The sequence below is a fragment of the Hylobates moloch genome, unplaced genomic scaffold, assembly GCF_009828535.3.
Source record: "Hylobates moloch isolate HMO894 unplaced genomic scaffold, HMol_V3 SCAFFOLD_2, whole genome shotgun sequence".
NCBI classification, from domain to species: domain Eukaryota; kingdom Metazoa; phylum Chordata; class Mammalia; order Primates; family Hylobatidae; genus Hylobates; species Hylobates moloch.
This window is the reverse complement of record NW_026652277.1, coordinates 38,049,275-38,069,886: the sequence shown is the minus strand read 5'-3', so window position 1 is coordinate 38,069,886 and position 20,612 is coordinate 38,049,275. Positions and strand designations below refer to the sequence as shown.

Sequence of the window (20,612 nt, the reverse complement as noted above, 5' to 3'; positions counted from 1 at the left end):
CAGGCCTGTCATTCCTGTTCACAAATGGAAACCCAATCCTACCTGGAACAAGAAGAACTTCTTTAGTGTTAATCCTGTGTTAATGAATTTGTTAAATTAGTCTTTGCTGACACAGAGAAGAAAACACTTTGCTATATGTGAAAGATTCATTTTATTGTTTAATCTGTGCATAATTTCAAGGGCATTGATGGAGAAAGATGCTCTTTCAGGACGGCCAGGAAGTATCAAGTTAGGCCAGTAGTTGCCCTGAGCATGCTTGTTTAAGAAAGGAGATCTGACAGGAGCAAGGGTCATTTTCAACTTGTTTTTTAAAGGTGCAGTGGGAATTTCTTTACTGTCTAAAATTCCTTTTGCTATTTGAAAGGAACTAATGAAATATTTTAAAGTCATCCTTTTAATAGACTATAGTTTTAATTTATGTATTTATAGTGAACTATATTCCAGCAAGTTTGTAAAAAGACTTTTACAGGTATGTGAAATATAAGATAATCTTATAAATTACGAAAGGGGAAAAAGAATGAAATTCATAGATAGGCTCATTAAAAATGAAGCTAACGTGGAGACTGGACAATACTAAAATAATGACCTGCCCACTTGCCTCTGGTTAGACTGTAAATCTGGCTTTACCAAAAATGAAAGGTAGTTTTGCAATTTACAATAAGATAAAAGTAAGACTATTTCTGAGGAAAAGCATAATAGTTCTTGCTACAGAAATCAGAGAGGTATTTTTCTGAATGAGACCATGTGAAAATGACGCTGAGTGAGATTTAACAACACTCCAGCAACAACTTGCAGGGAGAGCAAGGGTGAATTTCATAGAGCTGTGTCCTGTAACAACTACCATTACAGGCTCATATATCACAACAAGTGGGGTGCAGCAGGCCCAATATGCTGTGAGTCACAGAACCCAGTTTTCTGGTGATCTGACTTGAACTCAATACATATTTTAGAAAATCTGGCAAATGGAATGTATTTTCCTTGGTCAGTTATTCTTAAATGTCTTTTTTTCTTCTCAGATGAACTTTGTCAAATATTTGATAGCATTGATAGACATGTTCCAGGAGCAGAGCTTTTCATTTTGTTCCAGGTACATACCAACACTTATGCTTTAACAGAATGCAGTTTGAAGTTGGATTGACTTCTTTGAAAACTGAGAAGCCAAATAAGAATACTAGCCTCAAGAATCCTCCAGCCTTATGGATGAGCTAAAGATGTGCCCTAGTAAAAAACTCACCCTAGTAAATGGTTTTGAATCTGTTTTAATGTGCAACCAGAGAGTAGCATGAAACCCCAAAGCTCTACCATGCTGTGTGTTATGGTCACAGTAAATTGAGCCTGGAAGATTTTTCATGCATGTATAACCAGTTGCCCACCTGGCGGAAAAACACAGGGCACTCATCAAACTTTGTCTGGCTTTGAGCAGTGTGATTCCTGGTTTATCTTTGCTGATAAACTACTTGCCAAACATACACTGAGAAAATTAGATGAAGGAACTCGTTGAATAGGATTATTTTATAAGTCAGTTAAAAATGATGGACCACTTACCAAAAGGAATATATTCGATTACAGAATGGGTGATCTGTAGCCCTTCTTTTCTGGCAGGAATTAGTAAACAAAGGCATTCCTTATTAGTCATAACAAAATTATGGTACCCTAAAGTTTTAAAAATAATAATAATAAACTTCCTATCTCAAACTCAAGAGAATGATATGTACTAGCTTATACAAAATGGCATCATGTTATTAATAAGAAACAAGTTAACAAAAAGTAGGGCTAGAAAATACCCTCTTACACCCCACATAAAAATTTTTAATCGCTCATCAAGAGCCTTTCTCCTTTTGTGACTCTTGCAGAATTAGGTGCTGATTCTGAGTAAACATCAATATGTTGACAAAGAATTTACAGTGGGAGATAGTTATTGAATAGCAAGGTTTATGTTATTGTCAGAATTTTAAAAATGCTGTGACTTTGTGATACTCATTGCTGTGACTTCTCCTGTTAATAATCTGCCTAGAATTCTGGTGTCTGATGCTTACCAACAATTGCCATGTGGCCCCTTAGGGATGATAAGTGATGTTAATGAGGTCAAAGGCAGAATATCAGTTGACTAGAGCGGCATACTAGAAATCAGGAAATTCAGCTTCTGGCCTTGGTTCGGTCAGTGATTTTATGATATTTGTCATATCTTTTGAACATTCTGTACCTTGGCTTCTCCATCTGTTAAACTGAATTCATAATAACTGTCCTGGTCTGTCTCACAGGAATGTTGCATGGACAAATTAGATAAGTGTAAAAGTGCCTTGGAGGTAAAGCTGCTCTATGAATATAAATTAGTGTGATATAGCTACCGAAAAGTGTGTTGCAGAGGCTAGAATGGTTAGTCTCTGCAGGCTTCATGACTAGATAAGGCTTCATAATGGATTCCTGCCAAGCAAACCAAGCCCATCTTATCAGTTCATGACCATAAAGTATTTAATGGGGAAAAAAAATCTCTTTACAAACATTTGTTACCTTGATACAAATGTGTGTTAAAAATCAGTCATGTTGGGGAGGGGGAAGAGGGACGTTGGTGCACAGTGGGTATAAAATTTCAGTTATGCAAGATGAGTAAGTTCTAGAGATCTGCTGTACAACATTGTGCCCATAATTAACAATACTACATTGTACTCTTAAAAATCTGTTAAGAGAGTGGATCTCATTTTAAGGGTTCTTACCACAATAAAATTAAATTTCTGAAATAAATCAGTCATATTTGAGTGAAATGAAACCTTTCCAAGTAGTTTCAGACAGTTGATAATATCTAGTTTACAGTTTCTGTAGTCATTTTGGAGGGTGAGGACTTGATGTGTTTAGTAAAGTTGAGAAATAAGTACATGAAAGAAAGTGTGGGGAAGAGAAATTGTCTCAGGTAATAGTTATTACTATTTTTAGCACTCTGACTTACCAAATTGAAATTTTTGTTTGTTTTATAGAAATATCAAAGTCTCATCTCTACCTAAACCATATATTTTTTTCTGGTTGCCTCATGTTCTGTCACAGTCACAGTTAACATCCTCATCCTCAATCCTACCCGTGATGCAGACAGATTGCCTCATTTCAGCTCAGTAAAACATCACCAAATTCCCTTAGACAGAAAAAGGGGTGGGGAGTGCCCTTTCTTGAAGGAATCCCTTAAGTACGCCTCTCCCCTTTTCTCTTCACATCAATGCAGAGTCCCTCTGTGAATTTACAACACCCAATACCCATGAGTTCAGTCCTTAAGAAGGAAAATTGAGCAAGTATTTAATTGGTTGGACATTGCATAAAAGAGGTTCTATCCAGGCTAACTCTAGAAACTTTTATTCTCAAACTTAGTTGGCCTCTTTTTCTTCTGTCAGAGGACCATTCTTAGTGGCACTGGGGAAATCTTGGCACCCAGAAGAATTCAACTGCGCTCACTGCAAAAATACAATGGCCTACATTGGATTTGTAGAGGAGAAAGGAGCCCTGTATTGTGAGCTGTGCTATGAGAAATTCTTTGCCCCTGAATGTGGTCGATGCCAAAGGAAGATCCTTGGAGTAAGTATTGGAAACGTTTTTATTCTCAGTGAGTTTTAAAGTAGAATAATTTTTTGATATGAAAGTCTTCTATCACTTTAACTTTTTATTTTCTTCTTGCCTTATGCCCTCTCTGTTTTCGTCACTATTTATTATTGTAAAGCAAAACTAAATAGACCTCTGTGGAAATATATCGGACTCGTGGGGTTAGGTTGTCTTTGGTTTTGTCTCACTGAGTGCTGGCTTGTCTGGTGAAAGTCTAGCCACTGTGGGGAAAAAATAATTTACTGTGGGTGTGCTTCCTCAACAGGAGCCTGTTTGCTCAGGAATGAAGAGGTCGCATAGGACCACACACGTCTCAGTTCTTAGAACTGACACCTTCACTGTTTTAAATTAAATTCCATAGCTTTTATAAGAGCAGTATTTCCCTGCTTGTCAGAGTTCAAGCACAGGACACTGATTTCATGAAATATATAAAACATGAGGTTTATAAATGATATATTTTTCTTGAATACATACAATGTTTAAAAATATAACCTCAGTTTTATGAGAGTGTACATGTGATGGAAAAGTAATTTTTTTCCTTGTTTTGCAAAAAAGGAGTAATTTAGGAATCAGATACAGTACATAATAAATAATGAATACATGAATTTCTTGCTCTGGAATACCTAGTTTCCAATGATAAAGTAAGGGTCAGGCATACTTTATGGGTGACTAGGAGCTGGAATCTGATTTCAGAAGAAGTCAAAGTACCTGGCTTCACACAAAAATGGCCCTGCTGAACTCTAATATACTCTCAATGTGAAAATATGATAATGAAACTCTAATTATTGTTAATTGAGAGAGTAGGTAGTATGAATTATTGAGTAGTCTTAAGATATCTCTTAGGATATCCTTAAATATGTCTAAAACGTTGAAGACGCTTAAAATTCTATGTATGCCACCTGAAATATTTCTAGATTATTAATTTGTGTAATATGTTGGGAACAAAGAAGTGGAATGGTTCAGACTGTACCTTCCCAAATGATAACAAATAATTAATAGAATATTCATTAATACTGTTTTAGTGTATCAAGGTATTCTATAAATGCTAGAATAATAAAACAAAGTGAAGTTAGAGTCTTAGACCCAAATAAAGTTCTGGGAAATGGAAATCTCATACTCATTGCCTTGGAGATGGGCCAGAACTTCGATAGCTTGTCTAGATTGTGTTTTAGTTATTTGATTACCTGTTAAAGATTTCTCTCAAGGATGGAAAGGGAAGAATATTCTGGAAGCCTTGGGAGATAGTTTGATTCAATATACATCTTCTACAAATGTTCATGGTGAATTTTTTGGATCTAAATGTCTGTTTCTTCCCATTGTCCTTCAGTAGTGAACTATGACAATTCTATGGCTAATAAGTCTATATTATTTCATTTTATTTTGATATTTTTTATAAAAGAAAATAGTTCACTCAAGCACAATTACAAAACACAAAAAAATTTAAAGAATAAATTTAAATGACCTAAATATTTACCAATCACAGATAATTACTGTTAACCTTATGATGTGTTTTTTTCCAGTTTGCTCTTTATAGGTAATTTGTTTACAAAATTGTAATCATGCTTTATGTATATTATTTTTTGTGATAAATATTATAGAAAGAGTATTCACTACTCATCAAAAATTATTTTAATGGCTGCATCTTTCTCTCAATCCAAAGAAATGATTTCTTGTAAAACCAACACCCCAAAACCTCTTTTACTAATTAATATCTGGCCGAAATCTTTATAACTTGGTATGTTTAACCATTGGGCCATTGCTGACTAGAATATGGTCCACATTTTAGATATTCATTTGAGTCTGTGCTTAGTGCCGTCGTAGCTGATTTCCAAAAGCCTAAGCACGTGTTAAACTGATAGGATTACATTATATTTTTATTATATTTTATTACATTATATACATTTATATACATTATATACATATATATAATTGTATATATATTTTTTATTATTTTTATTTTTTATTTTTTTGAGATGGAGTCTTGCTCTGTCGCCCAGGCTGGAGTGCAGTGGCGCGTTATCAGCTCACTGCAAGTTCCACCTCACGAGTTTACACCATTCTCCTGCCTCAGCCTCCCAAGTAGCTGGGACTACAGGCACCCGCCACCATGCCCAGCTAATTTTTTGTATTTTCAGTAGAGACGGGGTTTCACCGTGTTAGCCAGGATGGTCTCGATCTCCTGAACTCGTGATCCGCCTGCCTCGGCCTCCCAAAGTGCTGGGATTACAGGTGTGAGCCACTGCGCCCGGCCCCATTATGTTTTATTATTATATTATATATATTATATTATTGCTTCTAGAATGCACCAAAGTATAGGTTTGTTTTAATTTTTAAATGCTTCCTCCTTCCCCCAGAACTTTTGCAGATAATACCATAAAACCTTTCTAAGTTAATGTTTCCTGACACCTTTTGAGAAGAAGCAGAAAGTTTTGTAGCAAGCATTTATGAAATGCTTACTTTATTCACTGTACATATAATGTATAAATAACATAGTGATCATTCTTTAAGTTTATTGATTGGCATTTATAAAGAACACACATCTAAACATGCATCCGTTTAGATGATTTGGGAGTCTGTTCTTAAGTATCTCTTGTTACTTTGAGGGAAAGCTCAAGACAAAAATGAAGTGTGTGTGCCTACTTTGGATTAGCTTTACAGGGATTTACTGGTACAGATATTAGAATAAACATTTATGTATTTATTGTCATCTTTTTTTACATCCAATTACCTTTCTGTAACAGGAAGTCATCAATGCGTTGAAACAAACTTGGCATGTTTCCTGTTTTGTGTGTGTAGCCTGTGGAAAGCCCATTCGGAACAATGTTTTTCACTTGGAGGATGGTGAACCCTACTGTGAGACTGGTAAGATCAGGGAGCCATTTGTTTCTTGAATTTTGAATAAAGGTAAAACATTAACCCTTATATTACTATAAAGCTCAAGAAAATATTAGGCCAAGTTATTTTCTTAATTGTTTTGGAAGTATTTAATGCTGCTCTAAGCATATAGAAAAAACTATATAGATTTTTTTTTCTTTTGGGACGGAGTCTTACCCTTGTTGCCCAGACTGGAGTGCAGTGGCCCAATCTCGGCTCACTGCAGCCTCTGCTTCCCAGGTTCAAGCGATTCTCCTGCCTCAGCCTCCCAAGTAGCTGGGAATACAGGCATGTGCCACCATGCCTGGCTAATTTTGTATTTTTAGTAGAGACAGGGTTTCGTCACGTTGGCCAGGCTGGTCTCGAACTGCTGACGTCAGGTGATCCACCTCCCAAAGTGCCGGGATTACAGGCATGAGCCACTGTGCCTGGCCCTATATAGACTTTTTAATGTGACTTTGTCAAAACAGATATTCCCAACTTTATTATTAGAATTGAGAATGTAAGCATTACTTAGTAGGAAAAATACTTTGCTTGAATTCCCAATGATTTGTGGATATAAATTCTACTAAATCATGTACCTTAAGGCCACTTCTTATAGTCCAGTAGTGAATTTTGTAAACATCAGAAATGTTCCACTTTAGAATATGATATTGGTTTGCCCTTTAAGGCAACTATCTTGAAAATAAACTTGAGATCATTTGTTACTGTTACTGAATGAGAAGGTAATTCTGACTTGGATTGTTCCCTTGGTAAAATGATTTTTAATAAACTAGACTAAAAGGACCTGTCTACTACATTTGTCTTATCACACAAACTCAGAACGATTCCTTTTCCTTCCCAAAGTCTGGAAGTGAACTTTTATAACATTTATTTATTAATATTGCCCTTACTTAGCTATTACTACCACATACACGTTTCAAAATACAAAACATTTTTCCTTTATTGTGCCTCTATTCACTACCACTGCATTCTCACTACTGAGTTTTATTGTTATTCTACCTTGAAATTCAAAGCTCTGTGCTGATAGAAGGAGGTATTCCAGAATAATGGAGTTAAAGGAGCAGTCAGCTTCTAAGTTGAAGCTGTATCATCATCATTCAGCCCTTTGCCCACTCAGTATTCTCTTATTTTCATCTTCCTTTCAGCTCCTTAGTTTGAACCAACCTGGATATATTCCATACTGTCTCCCAGGAACCCCAGAAATTCCAGTGAAGTACCCCATGGGCTGTTTTGGGACAGGTTGGCCACAAGCTGCCTTCCTCGATTCAACCAGAATACTTCATATTTTGTAATTCCACTTAATTTTTCTGAAGAAAGAGCTGGGTTTTTTTGTTTGTGTGGTTTTTAGTTTGATTTGTTTGTTTTAGCAGCTTTGGAAGACATTTTGACTAACTGGCAGGTAGCCCATATCTAGCCAAAACACATGAAACAGTCTAGCCTTAATACCATATTTAATGTATTTGAAGTCATATTTTAAAAACCAAATAATTACTTATAGAAAAGGAAAACCATTGGCTGGGCGCGGTGGCTCACGCCTGTAATCCCAGCACTTTGGGAGGCCGAGGCAGGCGGATCACGAGGTCGAGACCATCCTGGCTAACACGGTGAAACCCCGTCTCTACTAAAAACACAAAAAATTAGCCGGGCGTGGTGGCGGGCGCCTGCAGTCCCAGCTACTCGGAGAGGCTGAGGCAGGAGGACTTGCAGTGACCGAGGTCGCCAATGTTCCAACCTGGCGAGGAGATCCGTGTCAAAAAAAAAAAAAAAGGACAAACATATTGAAATTATTAAATGTCACATCTAATCAACTTGGTCTGTTTTTGTTCTTTTTCTTCTTTTAACTCCCAAACCTTTTTTTTTTTTTTTTTTTTTTTTTTTTTTTGAGTCGAATTTGCCTGTGGCGCGATGTCGGCTCACTGCAAGCTCCGCCTCCCGGGTTCACGCCATTCTCCTGCCTCAGCCTCTCCGAGTAGCTGGGACTACAGGCGCCTGCCACCGCGCCTGGCTAATTTTTTGTGTTTTTAGTAGAGACGGGGTTTCACCGTGGTCTCGATCTCCTGACCTCGTGATCCGCCTGCCTCGGCCTCCCAGAGTGCTGGGATTACAAGCATGAGCCACCACGTCCGGCCCCCAAACCATTTCTTAACCCAGTCTTCTCTATCTCAATAAATAACCCCACCGTCCACTATCCAAAAACCTGCAGGCCATGTTGGATTCTGCTTTTTCCCTTGTTCTTTCCTTATCCAATCTAAATAGGAAATCCTGGCAGCTCTACCTCCAATGTATATCATATTCATTTATTTCTCTCCATCTCAACTGTCACTAAAACTAACTTGCTTTCACCCTTTTTCTGGACACTGTAATTGGCACCTAAATGGTATAGCCCCTCCCCTTCCTTCCAGCCTCCAAACAGCAGGCATAGAGCAGCTGTAGTGTGTGTGTATATAGATATCTATATAGATATATAGATATATATATATTTTTTTTTAGACGGAATCTTGCTCTGTCGCCCAGGCTGGAGTGCAATGGCGTCATCTCGGCTCACTGCAAGCTTTGCCTCCTGGGTTCACGCCATTCTCCTGCCTCAGCCTCCTGAGTAGCTGGGACTACAGGCACCTGCCACCATGCCCGGCTAATTTTTTTCTATTTTTAGTAGAGACGGGGTTTCACCATGTTAGCCAAGATGGTCTGGATCTCCTGACCTCGTGATCCGCCCACCTCAGCCTCCCAAAGTGCTGGGATTACAAGCGTGAGCCACCACTCTCGGCCAGTAATAGTTTTTGAAATGTGAATTAGATCAAGCTTAAACCCTTTAGTGGCTTCCATTACAAAAAAATTACACTTCTTTTTTTTTTTTTTTGAGATGGAGTCTCACTCTGTCACCCAGGCTGGAGTACAGTGGCCTGATCTCGGCTCACTGCAACCTCCACCTCCTGGGTTCAGGCGATTCTTCTGCCTCACCTCTCAAGGGGCTGGGATTACAGGCACCTGCCACCACGCCCGGCTAATATTTTTGTATTTTTAGTAGAGACGAGGTTTCACCATGTTGGCCAGGGTGGTGTAGAACTCCTGACCTCAAGTGATCCGCCTGCCTCGGCCTCCCAAAGTGCTGGGATTACAGGTGTGAGCCACCGCGCCCGGCCAAATTACACTTATGAGGGCCTGTTTTGCCATCCTCATCTCCTCCCACCTTACCTTCTGTCTCCAGATTCTACCCATACGCACCCCTTTGGTGTTTTTCTGAACATGCTGAGATCCTTCCTTCTTTGGGGCTTTCGTGCTTACTGTTTCTTCTAACTTGAGTGTTCTGTGTTGCTTTTCTGTGGCGATTTCTCTTTTTTTTTTTTTTTTTTTGAGACGGAGTCTCGCTCTGTCGCCCAGGCTGGAGTGCAGTCGCGCAGTCTCGGCTCACTGCAAGCTCCGCCTCCGGGATTCAAGCCATTCTCCTGCCTCAGCCTCTCTGAGTAGCTGGGACTACAGGCGCCCGCCACCACGCCCGGCTAATTTTTTTGTATTTTTAGTAGAGACGGAGTTTCACCATGGTCTCGATCTCCTGACCTCGTGATCCGCCCGCCTCGGCCTCCCAAAGTGCTGGGATTACAAGCGTGAGCCACCGCGCCCGGCCGGCGATTTCTCTTTATTCACGTTTCATTGCAACTATTACCTCTTCAGAGAGGCCTTTTCTAATTTTCCTTAGTAGTGTAGTACACCCCCCCCCCCCATTATTTTGTATTAAATTACTATTTTCTTTCCTTCATGGTACTTACCATAATCTGAAATTTATTTATTATCATTTATTTTTTAAATTCAATAAATCATGACATCCTCTTTCCAATGAGAATATGAGCCCCATGAGGAAAGCAACCTCAACTGTCTTCTTCACCACTGTACCCCTGCAGTGCCTTGAACAATGCCTGGCACACAGTAGACTACATGAATCTATGCTGAGCAAATGATGCTAAGGAATACCAAAGATTGACAATTGCTAAGTAAGGTTAATCGAGTTGCAAATTATAGTCTGCCTTTCTCTCCAGCTGAGAGAAGGCCAAAGGGTGAACCATGAGTCAACACAGTAGTGAGAGGAACTGCATAAAAGAAAATTAGGGCAACCAGCCTGGGCAACGTGGTGAAACCCTGTCTCTACTAAAAATACAAAAAAAAAAAATAGCCAGGTGTGGTGGTGGGTGCCTGTAATCCCAACTGCTCAGGAGACTGAGGCAGGAGAATCGCTTGAACCTGAGAGGTGGAGGTTCCAGTGAGCCGAGATCGTGCCAGTACACTCCAGCCTGGGCAAGAGAGCGAGACTCTCTGTCTCAAAAAGACAAAAAAGAAAAGAAAATTAGGGCCAGGCACAGTGACTCAATGCCTTTAATCCCAGCTCTTTGGGAGGTGAGGCAGGAGGATCACTTGAGGCCATGAGTTCAAAACCAGCATGGGCAGCCTACCAAGACGCTGTCTCTACAAAAAAAATTTTTTTTTAATTAGCTGGACATGGTGTCTTGTACATGTAGTCTCAGCTACTCAGGAGACAGAGGCAGGAGGATGGCTTGAGCCCAGGAGGTGGAGGCTGCAGTGAACTATGATCACACCACTACACTCAAGCCTGGGTGACAGAACAAGACCCTGTCTCTCTAATGAAAGGAAAAAAAAAGAAAATTCGAATTTAGTAATAGAGAAACATCTCAAAACTGCTTTCATCAGAAGGAAATCCTGTTAGTATTCTTATAACTGTAATCTATGTCAAGTAAATGGTCTTTTCTGGCTAAGGGTTTTCAACATGAAGTCATAAAATTAAAAGGAAAATACAGCAAAATAAATTATGGCTAATATTGTTGTGATACAGTCTAGCTAGAAACTCAGTCATAACACTTATTCATGTAAGTTTCCTGTAATGTTTCTTTTTTCTTTCTTGACCAAGTCAGATACACTATGAAATTTGCCAATATCAGATTTTGGTTTTGATCTCTGTTCATTAGTCTTATTGTTGCTAGTTATTAGAAGTCCTTTGTATTTCTTCAGAATAGTCATGTCTACTGATAACTGGTCACAGAACAGTTTTTTTTTTTTTTCTTTGAGACAGAGTCTCACTCTTGTCACTAGGCTGGAGTGCAGTGGCGCGATCTCGGCTCACTGCAACCTCCGCCTCCTGGGTTCCAGGGATTTTCGTGCCTCGGCCTCCCGAGTAGCTGGGACTACAGGCGTGTGCCACCACACCCAGCTAATTTTTGTATTTTTAGTAGAGACGGGGTTTCACCATGTTGGCCAGGATGGTCTTGATCTCTTGACCTCGTGATCTGCCTACCTCAGCCTCCCAAAGTGCTGGGATTACAGACGTGAGCCACCGTGCCCGGCCAGAACAGTTCTTTATATGTATTTAGGCAATTAAGTAGTTGGTGAGAAGTGAGAAGAATTACATGGAAAATTATAATCAAGAATGTTAGGTTGTATAAATAATATTTATACCAAGGGAATCCTGAAACATGCTAAACATCTCTCTCAAGCCAAATGTTATGCCATCTCCTGAAATTTTTCAAATTCCTAATATCTTTGTCTTCAGCATCTCATCTAATCCTGATTTTGTTGCTGCCTTCTAGGAACGATCATTCTAAAACTTCATCATGTTTGAATTATGTCTCTCTGCCCTGCCCTAATACAGATTATTATGCCCTCTTTGGTACTATATGCCATGGATGTGAATTTCCCATAGAAGCTGGTGACATGTTCCTGGAAGCTCTGGGCTACACCTGGCATGACACTTGCTTCGTATGCTCAGTAAGTAGAGTCTTATTTCCTAATTAGAGGGGTGTAGTATGGCCAATTCTAGCTTTAGTTTTTAATGGAAATATCAGCTCTTCTGTCTTTCAGTCTTTCAAACCTAAAGAAAAATTATTTTTACTTTTTTGTAAATTTTGAAAATTGTTTATTAAATTTTTTGGTATTTTTGAAATTATTTGGCACACAGTGAGATCCTTAGTCCTTAGAGAAAATACAATTTTAATATATTTTTGTCTATAAGGAGAAGCTATGTATTTCTTAAAACAGTAAGATTCCTTTACTTAAAAAAAACCTCTGTTACTAGTGTGTTTGTTGTAGTTTTTGGAAATGTTAGGTACTTCTTAAAATACAAATAATAATTATAAAAATCAGCTATTGGATTAACACTGGGAATAAACTATATGTTGAGTTATTTCTTTTCTTAGCAATAGCCCCTGGATGTTCTTTTCTTTTTGGGACTATGGTCCAATAAACATGTGATAAAGTATTTGCCTATTCATTTGATATTTTAATATTTTTGGTTTTATGTTTAATGATTAGGATGGATTCCAAGATTAAAATATATAGTTTTTAAATGTAGGAAGTAAATATCCAGTAAACGTGCTCTGTTCAGGTGTTTGATTTTTTAAAATTAGATTTAACGTATCTACAGTTTTCAATACTTATTGTACAAAGGGGGCAAAAGTAATGTTAATCGATGCTTAATGATTTCCCCAAACATTACCATTGAACTTTTTCTTGTTTACCTCATCCATCACTTAGACTTCATAAAGTCTATAAAAAGCAAAACTTTTAGCAGATTTACCTTTTCTAATAAAGCTGTTCATTCTAATTAACAAAGGCAATAGGAAGAACAAGGAGCTGTAAATGTAGATAGTGGACTGACTGTGTAATCCTCGGCAGCTAGATATTGACCTGGTTATAAGAAACAAACAAGAGAGGTCTCAGCTTGAACACAAGGCAGCCCTTAAAAAAAAAGGTCTCAGGTATTCTGTGCCTGTGTAACTGGGGGCAAGCTAATGGTGGGCTTGGGAAGGTTTGGTAAAGCAAATGAGTCTCTACAACACGAAACAAAATTAAGACGTTTATAATTTGGGGAGATAAAATATATTTAATGAGCCCTCTTTCTATATTGATTTTCAAGTTAGGGAAAAATCTTCCCTCTGGATAAAGAAAAGTGATGATCAGTGCTTTCTATAAATTAGAATACATTCTAGGAAAAAGCTATTTTTCATTGCTTTTGAAAGATTATATCTAATGTCATAGTAATCGTGAAATATTAGGGAGTCTAACTTAACCAACTAAAGTGTTTTGTCATATTATCCATTGGGGGAAAAAATCACATTCTCCTTCTCCAGCATACTGGATAAAATCCTCTTAATATCCTCTTAAATAATGCATAATATCCTCTTAAATAATATCCTTTTAAATACTGCTTCTTTTTCAGGTGTGTTGTGAAAGTTTGGAAGGTCAGACCTTTTTCTCCAAGAAGGACAAGCCCCTGTGTAAGAAACATGCTCATTCTGTGAATTTTTGAAAGTCAGCAGTTCAGGAGAAGAGAAGGAATTTGAAGAGAAAAAGGAAAATTAAAATTACTAATTAATTTTTAGATTTAATATTTATATGGAGTTTTGAAAAATAATAGTGGCCCTGAAGGAATAAATTCCAGCTTTAAAAACCAAGTCTGAGGAAATATTTGGCTTCATAAAGTAAAGAGACAGTTTGGCATTTATTATTACTTTTTCCTGTATTTTATGCCCATAAAATAAGTTTTATAAAAACCAATTTCCTGATGGACTATTAAATTCATCTTAGAATAAATGAGTGAAGAATTTAATTTTAGAATAAATAATCCAATCTGAAATAATTATACCTTCTTTTCTTGTTAGGTAGTTATGAGTAAATCTGCAAAAGGCAATGAAAATGCCTTAAATTTTATCAATAAGAGAATCATTGTATTTAAAAAAACTAATACTTATCTTTAAAATAGTAAATAGGATTTTAAACAGAGAATTTTATCAGTAATAGGTGTCAGTTTCTAAAAAATTGCTTGTGGCTGAGCGCGGTGGCTCACACCTGTAATCCCAGCACTTTGGGAGGCTGAGGTGGGTGGATCACCTGAGGTCAGGAGTTTGAGATCAGCCTGGCCAACATGGTGAAACCCCATCTCTACTAAAAATACAAAAATTAGCCAGACGCAGTGGCACGCGCCTGTAATCCCAGCTACTCAGCAGGCTGAGGCACGAGAATCGCTTGAACCCGAGAGGCAGAGGTTGCAGTGAGCTGAGATTGTACCACTGCACTCCAGCCTGGGTGACAGAGTGAGACTCCGTCTCCAAAAAAAAAAAAATTGCTTGTATATTATTTTTGCCTTACAGTGGATCATTCTAGTAGGAAAGGGCAATGAGATTTTTTATCAAAATGTGTCATGCCAGTAAGAGATGTTATATTCTTTTCTCATTTCTTCCCCACCCAAAAATAAGCTACCATATAGCTTATAAGTCTCAAATTTTTGCCTTTTACTAAAATGTGATTGTTTCTATTCATTGTGTATGCTTCATCACCTATATTAAGCAAATTTCATTTTTCCCTTGTGCTAAGGTAAAGATTTAATTAAATAATTTTGGCCTCTAATAGTTTTCTCTCTCTTTAAAGAGACTAAATAGAGGGCTGGGTGTGGTGGCTCACGCCTGTGATCCCAGAACTTTGGGAGGCCAAGGCGGGCGGATCATGAGGTCAAGAGATCAAGATCATCCTGGCCAACATGGTGAAACCCCGTCTCTACTAAAAATACAAAAATGAGCTGGGCATGGTGGGGCGTGCCTGTAGTCCCACGTACTTGGGAGGCTGAGGCAGGAAAATTGCTTGAACCCAGGAGACGGAAGTTGCAGTGAGCTGAGATCGCACCACTGAACTCCAGCCTGGTGACAGAGTGAGACTCTGTCTCTTAAAAAGAAAAAAAAAAAAAAAAAAAGAGAGAGAGAGAATAAATAGAAAAGAATGTGACTGGGAATTGTGAATCAGAAGATTATACCCCCTAATTTTTTTCAGTCCCCTTTTCTCAAATAATAAATTAGTTAAATCAGTTTCTGAGTTATGCCACTGGCTGATGAAGAGTTGAGAGCTCTCTTTGCAGAATAATCTTTTTGTTTCGTTTTGTTTCTTCTTCTACATTTAAAAATTAAAAGATTGGCTTGAGGATGTGATGAATTTGAGACTTTTTGTGGTTTTCTCTCAATAATAAGTGAACCAATTTCAAATGTGATCACAAAGTTTGGAAAGCTTTTATTTACGGAGGTTTGGTAGTGTTGAGAGGGGAGTTTAATTACTCAGATTGGCCTGTTATTTGATTTCCTCCTTTGGGAAAAGAATTATGTAGATACCACATGGAGACAGGGAAACAATTGTGGTAAAACTGTGGATCCTGTTGCTATTTGCCCAGTGAGAAAACAGATTCTGGTATTTTATTTGGTTTTTCTCTTTGTTTTGTTTTTGCTTCCAGAATGGATGAAAGTCCATGAACCTCCTAAGTTATAATTTAAATTTGTTTGGGGCAAGGTGCTTTTATAGTTGAGACAGAGCCCTAGGTCCTTCCTGCCCCATCACTCACTTACGACATCACTTCCATTGTGTGCATGTTTGTTATAGAGGAGGTTTTAGGCTACAATATTTGTTTAACCTCCCTAAGAACTTTCAAGGCATCTGTCCTGAAAGCTGTTAATTTATGGTCTAGCAGATTTATATTATATGCAGATAATAATTAACTGGGGATAAAAGAATGGCAAGAGGTGACACAAAGTAGCAAACTGAATACTTCTCCAATAGCAACCCCAAGCTACCTCCTCACCCTGCATCTTGGAGGGAGGCAGGAAATTTCTTTTGAAATAAAGTGCTGGAGCTGAATTCTGCATTATTTATCCTTGCTGCTGAAACCACCTATAAAAGACTTGCTGGCTAATGTGCATTGTCATATAATGTACACTGTCACATCTTTACAGTCTTTTACGTTATAGAATACAAAATAAGTTGATGGTTTTGTTTGGTGTGAGCTTTTTGTTTGTTTGTTTAGTTTTGCCTTCATAGGTTATATGCCAAGATAGTATTTGATAAGTCAATGGCATTTGGATGTTTTCTTCAAAGAATTTTATTTGACCCAGATTTTTTATAAAGTTATCTTACATTAAGGATGTCATTTTTGTTAGACCTTCTTTCTGCGTATTATTCATGAAGCATAATGTTGCGTTTCTCCAGATTTTATGCCTGAAAGGGTAGTGTTGCTTCCTAAGGTATCATGTTGTCTTTGTGCTTTGTCCGTCTCTTCCGTGGCGAAGCTTTATATCTGTTCCTAAAACAGTTAATCCTGTGAAATAAATATTGAACATAATCCAGAAGAATCTCTCTATTTCCAGTGGGGAATGCCATATTTAATTCACCAGCAGTAATCCTTTAATAACTGGCAGAGCACTTTATTCTTCTGGTGAGCTCCCTGGATATTTATTTTTCTGATTATAAATTTTCTATATTAGTAGCATTTTTTAATTAGTACTTCTTCACTATAGAGCATTTACTTTTAGTGTCTCTAGATGTATATTTTGGAATGCTGTACTTGGCATAACATAGATTAAAATCATAATGCATGACTAAAAACTCTTTGGATTTATTTCCCATTTTAAAATTTTTGGTGATAAGTTCAGATTTATAATCTTTCTCTAGACTTCCATGGTCTGAATGTTGCCTGCTGAAGTAGCAACCTAAAAAGTATCCCCTGCTTATGCTTCTCCAGTTGGCCCTCTATGTCCATAGGCTTCGCATCTGTGATTCAGCCAACTGTGGGTCAAAAATATTTGGGGAAAAAAATGGATGGTTGCACCTTTACTGAACATGTACAAACTTTTTTTTGTCATTAAGCAATATAGTATAACAACTATTTACAAAGCATTTACATTGTATTAGCTGTTACAGGTAATCTAGAGATGATTTAAAGTATATGGTAGGATGTGCATAGGTTATATGCAAATACTACACCATTTTCTATAAGGGACTCGAACATCATGGACTTTAGTATCCTAGGGGGTTCTTGGAACCCATCGCCCATAGGGGCACCATAGGACAACTATAGTACCATGTTTATTTCCTGTTAATTCAGGTTCCATTCAGAGTCTAAAACTAAAACCTAATCATTTGGTCACAGTGTAAAAATAAATAACAGTTCAAATCTTCAAAATATTAGTATAGCATTATGTTTAAAATAATCTACCACAAAAATGTACCATTTTCAAGCAGTACTACATTAGGAGCCCTTTTATAGAAAATAATTTCTTCTTTACCCCTGTTCCAGTGTGAATCTAGTATTCTGTTAACATTTGTGTGGCATTTGGAGTTTGTCATCCCTATTGAAGGGAGAGCCTTCTCAGACATGAAGCAATGGAAACATACTGAATAGTTTTACACAAATTTGATCTGGCTTCCATTTGTCCCCCTCATTTCCCAAATGTTTAAAGGTATTGGATTTGGATTCTCAATGTATAATTTGCCTTATCTGTTAATCTCTATCTTATGTCTCTTTAATTTTGTATATCTGCTGTTTTGCTTTTGGATACATTTTCTAATTAGAAGTCACATGTTAAATATAATCAGTATAGTAATAATACCATAATGTGCACATACTCAATAAATAAATGACTGCATTGTTGTAAATGAGCTCTCCTTTTTGTTGTTGTTGGTTGGCGAGTGGTTTCCATCAAGTCATCATGGGAAAATAATCAAGTTCCATATTCACAGGTTAGGATAGGATGTAATAGTTTTCAGAAGAACCCTTCTAGTATGATACTTGCTTATCAAAATGTCTCAGAAACAAAATAGTTGAAAATACTGTCACATTTATTGTATTTCTCTCTGTTCTTATGCTGTGCACGTAGAATGTACCCAATGTTTATGAATTAATAGACAAATAAGTTCTATTGTCTTTTTAAAATATTTATCGCTGAAATGATTTATTGGAACAACCTGTCATATCAAACATTATATTAGAACATAATCAAAGAACATAAATCATCATCCATATTTCCACATTTTGCATTAGATATTGGGATGTTTAACTCATCTCAATCTGATTAACTGACTATTCCATAACTAGGTAGGCTCACCTCTGCCTCACTTGTTTATTAGTTTAAGATTTTTTTCCAGCTGTATAAAGTTAAGACAAATGTTTCTGTTGCATGCTGTATGTTGGGAATAAAAGAGAAATTCAAGTCTATTTGCTCACAGTATATTAAACTCCAGAAGCCAAACTTTTAAGGGCATCAAGTCTGCATCTGACATTTTAATAGCTGCTGTTTGGTTTCTATCAATCACGTCATTGCACATTAAAATGCACCGACAAAATAGGAGATCTGTCATTCCTTCGTTAAGAAACAGTAATCCAGTACAAGATTTATAGGCTTAAGTCTCAACCGTGTGTTCACAATAAATCCCCATTCAGTTCTCAAACCAGAGCAAGCCTCCCTGTCGTTCAGTGTTTTCTAGTCAAAATGTCCCCAATATAAGATTATCAAAGGTTTTCTTGCAGAACTACGTATAAAATCCTTTTGCCAGCAAAAGCTTAATTTGGGTTGGCGGTTTCCCTTTTTGAGTACTCTCAGACAAGATCTTGGTTATATCAGAAACACATAGGTACTGATGTATTATTAGCAGGCCTGGTGTTAATTAGGGAGAATTACCAGAAATAGTTTGCTTCGTGGAAATTTATTGCAGAATCACACTTGACTGATGGCAGAATAGGAGTTGCTGAGAGAGAGCAGCTCCCACTCATAACCACTAATTAATAGGGTGCCAAAATTCCGCAGAGAAAGTTTCATCCCAAGTGTGGGAGCCTCCCAGGGAAAATGGTTCCTTTGCAGTATTTAAAATTTAACAGAGGAAAGGAGCTAGGACACATGGCTGCCTAACAGAAATCTCAGACTGATACGGTTTTGTGTTGTACGTATGAATGAGAGGATTTAACTCAGTAAGCACCGAGCCCAAATGTTGCCTGTATATTTATCATACTATGGAGATATGCATATTATTTTTAATGTGGCAAGTGCCTGATTTGCCAAACTATTCATTTTCTGAGGAGAATTTACAGCACTGTATACCATTTGTCTATAGTATTATATTACAGAACTTTTGATTCTGTGATTTAGAATCTGGGTAGGTGGCAAGATTGCATCAACGATTAATAAGAAAGGTGTAGCCTTCATGCCTTGAACATGAGGTTGGGGAAAAGTGAGATGCATTTTGTGATTCGCGCTAAAGGCAGAGCACTAGGGGAGCCCCTTTAAATAGAAGTTTACCCAGAAGGCAATTTTTTTTATTTTGTCCTGTCTGTGACTGCATGTAATAACACACAATAAAGCTTGGAGCTGTTGTTTAGTGTAGAATGGGATATTTCCATGTCCGAAAACCACTTGTCTGACCTCGGGGAGATAAATAAAGCAATTTAGAATTCTCAGGGAGTATAATTTTTCAATTTCTCAAATATGGTAAGTACAGTTCCCAAAGAAAATGACTTGTATGCCAGGTCCTTGAGTTGATTGACAACGGACTCTTAAGCATCTGTGTTTCAAAGGACAAAGTTTCTGTTCTTTCTGTCTGAAGTTTCCTAATTGGGTTCCAAATTATTTTTCATCTTCATATTCTAAACCGTAATGTTTGCTCTCTAGTTCAAATATAATGATTTTTTTTCTTTTTTCCTCTTTTTTGTTTCTTTTGTTTGTAAAGCACACACAACTGGTGCTATTCTAACTTACTCAAAAATACCATTGTTTCTTTGTTTTAAAGTATTTTAGTAGACTATAATACCTTCAGGTGTGTCTTGAATTTTCTACCCTAGTTTATTACTAATATGCCCGTTTGTTCCCTTGGTCAATGAGAAAGTAAATAGAACTCCAGTTACATCACAGCAATATTAGTTTTGGCATAATAAAACTGCTTACTTAACCTATATTGATGTCATCTAACCCCGGAAGCTTTCTCTATCCCTGTTTCCTTGAGAATCCTGACAATTTTAGCCTCCTTAATTGAATGAAACGGAGAGCAGAGGAATCCACGGAGCTTTTCAAGTATGAACTTTGAAATATAAGTTAAATTAATTCTAGCTTAATTAACTGGAACTTAACCATTCATTCTGTTCTGCCAAATTGTTATGCTACTGCTTAGTGATTTTTCTAATACCATTATAAATGCTTTGAATTCTCCTGCCCCTAGAAAAGATAAATTGATCTGAATTTCTTATAGTTTGTTTGTGCCTGTATCTGGGAAGTTCTAAATGACCTTTGACTGTATCAACATAGATTATAATCGAGAATATAAATTACAGCTGAGGGGGAAAAGTGGTT

The 20,612-nt window shown here is 37.3% G+C and overlaps 1 protein-coding gene across 11 annotated transcripts in view; it reads left to right on the top strand.

The window, feature by feature from the left end:
* Positions 1–17,946, top strand: part of PDLIM5 (PDZ and LIM domain 5) — a 221,016-nt gene extending 203,070 nt beyond the window's left edge. For 7 of the 11 annotated variants that reach the window (XM_058432851.1, XM_032137621.2, XM_058432866.1 and 4 more), the window contains 4 exons: positions 3,378–3,558; positions 6,324–6,444; positions 12,116–12,231; positions 13,682–17,942. In XM_058432851.1, the coding sequence (XP_058288834.1) occupies positions 3,378–3,558; positions 6,324–6,444; positions 12,116–12,231; positions 13,682–13,771 (508 nt within the window). In that variant the 3' untranslated portion in view covers positions 13,772–17,942. Of the gene's footprint in view, positions 1–3,377; positions 3,559–6,323; positions 6,445–12,115; positions 12,232–13,681 lie in introns of all 11 variants that reach the window. The other 4 variants (XM_032137775.2, XM_032137748.2, XM_032137535.2 and 1 more) reach the window with 3 other exon arrangements.
* Positions 17,947–20,612: the final 2,666 nt, after the last annotated feature.